General features: G+C 42.2%; 1 protein-coding gene across 1 annotated transcript; it reads right to left on the minus strand.

The window, feature by feature from the left end:
* Positions 1-2,195: 2,195 nt before the first annotated feature.
* SFRP2 (secreted frizzled related protein 2) lies at positions 2,196-8,247 on the minus strand. Its single transcript, XM_015818358.2, has 3 exons — positions 7,902-8,247; positions 5,772-5,852; positions 2,196-3,496 (listed from the first exon to the last, which is right to left on the minus strand). The coding sequence occupies exons 1-3, from the start codon at positions 8,230-8,232 to the stop codon at positions 3,192-3,194; spliced, it is 717 nt and encodes a 238-aa protein (XP_015673844.2). The 5' UTR covers positions 8,233-8,247; the 3' UTR covers positions 2,196-3,191.
* Between the last annotated feature and the right edge of the window lie 1,103 nt (positions 8,248-9,350).

Consider the following 9,350-nt stretch of genomic DNA (forward strand, 5'->3'; position numbering starts at 1 on the left):
AATAAAAATCTTTGTAGATTGTATTCTTTGGGTCAAAGGATCACAATGTTTAATACCTGTACTTTGGAAGCAGGAACAAGGACAGTATTGGCTATGAGGATCCATATACTCTACACAGGATACACCCTTAAATGAGTCACATGCAAAAACACCGATCACTGACATTGTGTGAAAGATATTTGATTCTTTCTTTCTAAAATGAATGAAAAGAGTCCACTGCAAAGTAGATGATATACTACCATAAGAAAGAAAAATATGCAGTTGTTCATCACAAGAAAAAGGCTGAAATGAAAATAATAGTGTGCAAATGTAAAAAAAAAAAACCCTGCTGAAAGCATTTTAAACTAAGTTCTTCCCATCAGTACTCTTGAAGAATAAATTTTATCTGTTTTCTTCTTCAAATTGTTGCAGCAGAATTGGGATGGGACAACCAGAATACTGATTCTGTGGCGCATAACACAGACTCAATAAACAGTTACTAAGGAAGTGTGTATGAAAAATCTCCTCTGAAATGATTGTAATTTTTCATGCCGACATATAAAACCTGGCAAATTAAAAGGAAAAAAAATCCTGGAAGAAAGCATCAGTAAACTGCTTCCATATTGCTTTCAAGAGAACTCCATGGACCAGCTACCGGAAATCATATACTCCAAAAACATAAACACATTTTTAAAAATAAAAATGACACTTTACACCTAACTATGAAAAATCTGGAGTGCCGAGTTTACTTCTGAATAATAATAATAATAATAATAAAGTTGGAAGAGACCTTGGAGGTCATCGAGTCCAACCCCCTGCTCAGGCAGGAACCCAACACCATTTCAGACAAATAGCTGTCCAGTCTCTTCTTAAAAACTTCCAGTGTTGGAGCATTCACCGCTTCTGGAGGCAGGTGGTTCCACTGGTTAATTGTTCTGTCAGGAAGTTTCTCCTTAGTTCTAGGTTGCTTCTCTCTTTGGTTAGTTTCCACCCGTTGCTTCTTGTCCTGCCTTCAGGCGCTTTGGAGAATAGCTTGACTCCCTCTTCTTTGTGGCAGCCCCTGAGAGATTGGAACACTGCTATCATGTCCCCCCTCGTCCTTCTCTTCATTAAACTAGACATACCCAATTCCAGCAACCGTTCCTTATATGTTTTAGCCTCCAGTCCCCTAATCATCTTTGTTGCTCTTCTCTGTACTCTTTCTAGAGTCTCAGCTTCTTTTTTACATCGTGGTGACCAAAACTGGATGCAGTATTCCAAGTGTGGCCTTACTAAGGCATTGTAAAGTGCAGACTAACCAAAGAATAGATGTGAAAAACTGTGTAGTGAGAATTATCTTGCCTTTCCAAGTTTGACAGGCCAAGAATCCATTACAACTCTGAGTCCAATCCAGCATTTGGGACTTCCTCATTCAGATTACCTTCTTTAATAGTCTTATGCCCAAGTAATTCTAATTTTTTATGCAGTATCCAGTGTTATAGGAATTAAAATTCATATTTGGTGAAATATGCTATTAGATGGTGCAGGATTTTATTGAAGCACAATCAATCATTGTTTAAATTATAGCATAATATTTTAGTATACATCAGAAATTTATTGGTAGTTAACTAGTAATAAACTATATATTATGTGAATGACTGTTTAAAAGCCTGGTTAAGTTCTACTTTGGAAATTACCTGTTTTTCACACATACAGTATACTTAATAGATCTGATTTTCTAAGATGATCCAAGATGTCAGTTGAATGTACAACATATACAACAACATTTCAACTAGTGCAGCAGTGTAACTAGCTAACTTAAGAGGCAGTGAATTTCTCATATGTTTTTTATTACAAAGATGACAAAAAAGATACAATAAAAATGGATCCTATGGATTTCAGAGCTGTTTTCACAAAACCTAAAGACAAAAACACGACAAAGTATAAACTGTGATGTAAAGTTTATGTACAGGAATATAAGGTTTATCTGGAATATTTACAAGATTTGTTAAAGTAATATTTTACAACTCTTTTTTCAAATAACCACTACTTTACAGTTAGGCTACAGAAACTAATTTGTGAAGCACAAAACAGAGTACTTCAATTTAGCAATAGCACTTAAGAAATATATGCCGCTTCACAATGCTTTACAGCCTTCTATAAGCGGTTTACAGAGTCAGTATATTACCCCCAACAATCTGGGTCCTCATTTAGCAACCTCGGAAGGATGGAAGACTGAGTCAACCTTGAGCTGGTGAGAATCGAACTGCTGGCAGTCGGCAGAATTAGCTGCAATACTGCATTCTAATCACTGCCCCACCACAGATCTACTAATTTAAAACAATTAGTACTAAGCTTTCTATAAAATATTATGTGCAAATGAGTAATATGTATTTATGGATGTAGTTCTTGCACAAGTAGCACATGCGCATGGATAATTTCTCTATAATGAATAAAACTAGATAGCACATTCCCGATTAGATAAAATTAGGCCTAATATTCAAAGTTAAAACAAGTCATTGTAAGAGCTATAGTCTATAGCAAGCTTCCAATGCAACTATGTATGTTGACAGACGCCAGTCCCATAAAGTGCAGCCACTTCTCCACAAGAAGTGTGCATGAGATTTCAACCTAATGCACACCAAGCTCATGGGCTTTAGAGGCCTTAAACACATATAATTCTGCAGAGGATTTGAGGAAAGAAATTCTCAAGGTATTCTTGAGCTGTTTTTGCCTGTCTTTGAGTCATAATTTCTGTAAGAGTAAACTGTATACAATAAAGTTTGTCTTTTAAAGGCCAGGTAGCAAAATAATCCCCACTTAGTAAAAACTTGGACATTGTTATCTGCCACATTGTGATTCCCACATTTGTTTTTACTTGAACAAAACCAAACTTAACAAGTTGATTCCAGTTCCCAAATGGACACATAACCAATGCAGAAAGGTTAGCCAGACAGAATGTATGATTAGAAATGAGTGTGAATAATTAAAAGAGGATCAAATTACATTTTGCAACAACTCTAAATGACACAGTTTGGAAATAATTATACAGAAGAAAAATTATGTTTGGGGCAACTATAGTTTATTAAATGTACACAATTAGAAGGAGGGGAGTCTCTTTTCTTCTTAAAAGAAGTGGCTCCTTCATGCTGCAGGGCATTTATGGCTGCGGAAAGAAGATGTAAAAGAACTTTAAGGCATGGCGACTAAAGGCGACCAGAGACGCCAACAAATTAGCACTGCAGCTTGCGGATGCTACGTGAAAACCTCTTAAAGGCTCGCTGGCCTTTCTGCCATCGCTTGACGGAGGTGATCACTAACTCCCCAGCCAGCCTCTGTCCCATGACTAAATATGGTGCATTGATATCGTTCATCTCGTCACAGGTACACTGGAGGCCGCCTTTGAGCCAAAGCACCGTCTTCTTCAGGTCCCTCTCCGTCACCCCATTCAGCTTGTAGATGGTTTTGCTCTTTGTCTCCGGAGTGATCTTGGTGTCTCCATTGATGTAGGCGATCTCCTTCACTTTTATCTTTAGAGCTAATAGGGATAGTGGGGGAGCAGAGCAGGGGCGGGGGAGTGGGGTAAAAGAAAGGAAGAGAGAGAAGGAAAGATTTTTTTTTCTCCTCTCATTCTGGCACATAAAGAGAATCCAGCGAGGCAGGTCTTCTCTTGCTAATTAAACTGTCAATTTCTGACAAAATGGTCAGCAGGTGGCTCCATTTCTAAAGGCATCAAGAGCATGAAAGTAATTTCAGTCCGAAATCAATCTTGGGGTGTATTTCTTTCACTTTCAAAGAAAAAAAAATAATGCCTTTGCTAAATGAGCCTCTTCCTCTAGATTTTGTTGGTTGTTTTTGTATGTTAAAGTTTTAAGAATGGCACAAAGCTGAAAGGAGGACGGGGAAACAGCCATCTTCCCATAGGAAAAAGCAATCCCCATTTCTCCTGAAAATAGTTTGGCTTAATTTATAAAACTCATTGGTTGATCAGTGTATTTTGTCTATTGCATTTGAAAGAATGAGCAAAAATAATTGGGTTTTATAGATAAATTAGATTTGGTGCAATAATTGAAAAGAGAGGAAAATAGAATCATGCTTACTAAGAAAAGCCAAACATCTGCTGGTGGATATGTCAGATGAAAACTCAATACTAGTTAATGAATAATAACTCACTGTCTATGCTATTCTTTAATGATAAGGGCATTAATCCCTATACATTTGTGATCACGCTGTAATAAAATAACTATTGCAGTTAGAACATAATAAAATTACAACATGTATTTACCATTTATGCCTGTTAGTTTATCACATTTTACCTGTCTTATTCAGGAGGATTTCCCAAATATTCTTATCCCGAATTGATATATTCTTTGTCTTACCTCTGTAAAGCCATTTTCTGCTTTCTTGACAGCCAATGCTCATTAGTTCCTGGCATTTCAGATTTTCAAAAGACAGATTCATCTCTTTTTAAGAAAAAGATGCCAGTTTCCTACCAATATGGAATGTAAAAAGTTTGCCACAGCTGTTGGGGGCTTGTTGTAAATTAATGTAACAATGCTGTACATTTACAATTGTTATACCAGCTTAAAATCTGAAGTGAAGACTATCAACGTGTTTCTCAGGTTTCCTCTCATATCTTTGTGGTTAGTCTTGTATTCTGGAAAAGTCAGAAGCCATTTCTATTTTACTCTTCCCATGAAGCCCTCCCTCCCTGCTGCATAAGAAGTGGGGACTGGCAGGATAAAACCTGTTTTCAAATTCATAGCAGGACCGAAATCGAGGCCTCCCTCCTTAGTCTCCTTCCTCTGCAGGTGGGCAGAAGGGAAACAGAATGAAACCAAGGCCTCCAGTATTACTATGCCACTGGGCTCCATTTCACATCAGCAACAAATCACAAAATTCAACGCTGTCACATTCATATTATTTATATTTCTGCAACTCTGAAATACCTGATATTGCAGTTTCAGAGGGTAATAAAAAAGATATATATGCCTATATACAACTAGCTGATTCCTGGATTCTATTACTACCTTAGGTCAGGGGTAGGCAACCTTGGCTCTTTTATGACTCGTGGACTTCAAGGAATTCTGGGAGTTGAAGTCCACGAGTCATAAAAGAGCCAAGGTTGCCTACCCCTGACCTAAGGTGACCAAATGTGAAAACCAGTTGGTTTATATAGACCAGGGGTAGTCAACTTTGGCTCTTTTATGACTCGTGGACTTCAACTCCCAGAATTCCTGAGCCAGCACAGCTGGCTCAGGAATTCTGGGAGTTGAAGTCCACGAGTCATAAAAGAGCCAAGGTTGACTACCCCTGATATAGACAGAGGTACTGGAATTAGAATCACTGGTAAAACTATTGAGAACTAAACCAGTTTCTGTTGTCAGCTATGGGACAACCAATACCCATGAAGGAGAACAGGATTTCCCCCCCTCCCCCGCAATTCAAGCATCATCAAGATTAGTTTGGACTTCCAGCTAAGAAAGCTTTAGAATCCCATTTCTTTCTACCTAGGAAGGAGTTGAGGCCACAGTGGACAATGTTGTATAGAAAAGAGAACAACCACAGAAAGGCCAGAGCACACATGTTTATTACAAAGAGCAGTTCTAAACAACCTCCTAGTCTGATAGACTAAATAGAAACCTAATCATAATCCCATGATTAGGTGAATTAGGATCCACTGTTGAAATAAAAGCTTAAATGCATTTGCCAATTAAAACTGACCACAACTTCCTTTCTTACAACACTGATTATTATTGCAATCAGAGAACAAAGCCCCCAGTTTTCAATCAGAGTATCTCCCTCATACTTACCAAAGTCATTTTTGCAAAGGTTTTCTACAATTTCGTTGTCATCTTCATTCTTGTTTTTGCAGGCGTCACAAACTTTTGGCACTGCAAGGAGTAAGTTTTAAAAAGAACTTTAGAGGACTTTCAAAAGCAAGTAGTGGGGGCCATTTGGAAAGAAAGGACACCCTTTTAATATGTAATTATGGCAACGACAGGCTTTCTTATTCTTGGCTCTATTTCATGAGAGCCTGAAGGACTATATTTTAGAGCATCTGGAGCCTGAGATACCTAATCAATCCCACTGGCCATTTAAAAACAACTGAAGAAAAAATAGATAGTCATACTAAAGAGATATCATCACAAGTTCAACGGAAACGCTGAGTGGAATATTGAACCATGGATACAGATGGATTCTGAGTGGGATTAAAGTCTCTCCCTGACACCCCTACACACTAGGACCTCCAGAGAGAAGAAATTAATGTCCTGGTGGAAGAGCAGGGGGAGACTTAACCATCTTCAGGAAAGAACAAGGAGCAATGAAAAAGTGCATAAAATGCATTTTCCAATGAGTCTTTCTCAGGAAATTGCCCTTCTCCAAGTCCATTATTTTTTTTTAAAAAAAAAACACTTGGGAGAATGTCATCTTCCCCATCCCCAAGTTAATTAAAGCCACATTTTCGAACACTAAACTGATACTAGCTGAAAGCTCTTACTTTTAACAATGAAAAATCAGTAATATGAAAGTATTGCGTCTGTTATCAATATTTTTATCAGGTTCTTCCTCTTCTTCCTCTCTTTAACATTTTTCCCCTCAGAATTTCCTGTTACCTTTTATCCTCCCCCCTTTAAAAAAAAAATACCTGCATAAAAGTTCATTGGCTAGTTGACGTGGAAATAACTTACTCTACTGATTAATGTTATCATTTTCCTAGGAAAACAGTTACCGTATAACAGTTCCGTAATTACAATATTCAATAAGCCGAAATGTACAAGCAATATTCCAAGTCATAGTGCAACTTCAGAAATAGAAGCTCACAGATCCCAGATCTGTGTAATAGGGTTGTTTAAAGCTATCGTCCTATATAGTACACGCTTAGTTTAAATAAGCTCTTATCAGGATCCTAATCCTGTCCTAGCCTAAACTTGTTCTTAAGAATGTTTATTCAGGATTCCCCAGTTTAACCTTCCACAGCTTAAAATTCATAAGGTCTACAGTTGCAGTCCTAGGGGATTACTTTGAATAAATTTGCTTAAGAACAAGTTTAGGAGAGGAGAGGATGTGGATAGGACAATTTTAAACACCCATATCTAAATCTTACTGAATCCAATCTAGCTTCATTCTGGTAAAGAGACTGCACTGAACTTTCCAAATCTGGGAAAACAAAATCTAAAATTGTTTTGGTTTCTATCATTAAAGGTGTCTTGCAAATCATTTTTTTTTTTTGGTGCTGGGGTACTTTTTTGCTGTATGAAAATTTGAGATGCGATGTTCTAAAGTTCTTAGAAACGAATTTACATTACATGCTGTAAAGTTCATTTTATTTCTCCAAATTTATATCTGTGACGGAAAAAAACATGATAGGTAGAAAGTTGATACTTTATCCTTTTAAAAGACATTACAAACAATGTATTCTCAGCAAACTTATTCTCCCTATGCCTTCCACTGAGATGCTTAGGGTGGCAGCCTAAGACTGCAATCCTATTCATGTAATGGAAGGAGATCCTTGAATGATTTCTACCCAAGTAAATGTGCCCCAAATCATTGCCTCAAAATATGCCCCAAATAACCATTTACTTCAAAAGAAAGCCGCTGAACGTAGACGAGCTTCTAATTCGATATAAAAAAAGACCAATTGCAGAGGAATCCATCCTGTACACGAATTCTACTTTGATGCTCTGAAGATTTATGATAAAGTACAGTCTAAAGCAGGGGTAGTCAACCTTGGCTCTTTTATGACTCGTGGACTTCAATTCCCAGAATTCCTGAGCCAGCTTAGCTGGCTCAGGAATTCTGGGAGTTGAAGTCCACGAGTCATAAAAGAGCCAAGGTTGACTACCCCTGGTCTAAAGCTTATCAGGAGAGACTTTCGGATTTACTTCCAAGAGAGGGCTGGCGCGACGGCCCCATTGCTCAACCTGCCCAGCCGCTCTTACCTTCTCTAGGGGTCGGGAGGACGTGGTCGCTGCTAGCCAGGGGGATGCACAGGTCGTTGTCCTGGGGAAAGCGGCTGCAATCCAGCATGTCGGGCCAAGGGAAGCCGAAGGCGGACATCACCGGGGCGCAGCTGTTCTTCACCTGCTCGCAAAGCGAATGGCAGGGCTCAATGGTTTCGTCCAAGTCGACGATGCAGACGGGCGCGAAGAGGGAGCAGAGGAACTTGCGCGTGTCCGGGTGGCACTGCTTCTGCACCAGCGGGATCCAGGCGCCCGCCTGCTCCAGCACCTCCTGCACCGTCTCGTGGCCCAGCAGGTTGGGCAGCCGCATGTCGGGGTACTCGATCCCGCGGCACAGCAGCAGCGAGGCGGGGATGGGCTTGCAGTTGGACCGCTTGTAGGAGAACTCGGGCTCCCCGAAGAGGAAGAGCCCGCCGGCCGGGCCGAGGCAAGCCGCGGAGAGGCAAAGCAGGCGCGGGAGAAGCTCGCCGGGGCGCATCTTGCCGAGGGGCGCGGAGGGGAAGCGCGCGCGCGCTCTGAGCGGGGCCTCGTTCGGGAAGCCCCCCGAAGCTGCCGGGAGAGGCGGAGGGAGCGACGGGCGGCGCAGAGCTCTCCCCTCCCGCCGGCCGGCCACGCGCGGCTTCCCCCGAAGCGCTCCCGCTGCTCGACGGAGGCGCAGCCCGCCACTCTCCCCGCCGGAGCTCCTGCGGGCATCCTTTATGCAAATGGAGAAGGGGATTGGGAGGGCAAAGGGGCGGGGCTGTCGGACGAAAAGGCGGCGTGGGATTGGTCATCGCTTTCGCGAGGGTCGTAACGGCTTCGTTTTTCGGGGGGGGGCGAGTGGGGAGGGGGAGGAGCCCTGGCCGAAGGGACCTTCTCGACGCGCCTCCCCGAAGCCGCTGCCTCGGAAGGAGCCCGGACGGCGCTGCTTCAGGTTGCGTCGCGGGACTGAGAGCGGGCGGCCCTGCGGGGTTCGTTCTCCCATCACAAAACTTCTTGCCCGGCTGCCAAACAGGGAAGCGCCGCCGGGGAGAAACAGAAATGTTGTGTCTTTCGCTACGGCCGGCGGTCTTGGCGCCCCTCGGGAAGAGAAAAGCTCGGGCTTGAAGTCAGAGAGGCTACAAGCACGCCGTCGCCGTTGCGCTCGGCAATCTCTCCCTCCCTCCCTCGCGCTCTCTCTCTTCCTCCTTCCTTCCTTCCCTCTCTCTCTACCTCCTCCTCCCTCTGTCTCTCCCTCTCTCTCCTCTCTCTCTCTCCCACTCCCTCCCTCCCCCTTCTCTCCCTCCTTACTTCTCTCCCCCCTCTCCCTCCCTCCCTCTGTATGTCTCCCTCCCTCTTCTCTTCCTCCCCTTCTTTCTCTCTCTCCTTCTTTCTCCCTCTCTCCCCCCCTCTCTCCCCCTCCCTCTGTATGTCTCCCTCCCTCTCTCTTCCTCCCCTTCTTTCTCTCTC

The sequence above is a fragment of the Protobothrops mucrosquamatus genome, unplaced genomic scaffold (genome assembly GCF_001527695.2).
Source record: "Protobothrops mucrosquamatus isolate PMUCROS unplaced genomic scaffold, P.Mucros_1.0 scaffold726, whole genome shotgun sequence".
Lineage (NCBI taxonomy): Eukaryota > Metazoa > Chordata > Lepidosauria > Squamata > Viperidae > Protobothrops > Protobothrops mucrosquamatus.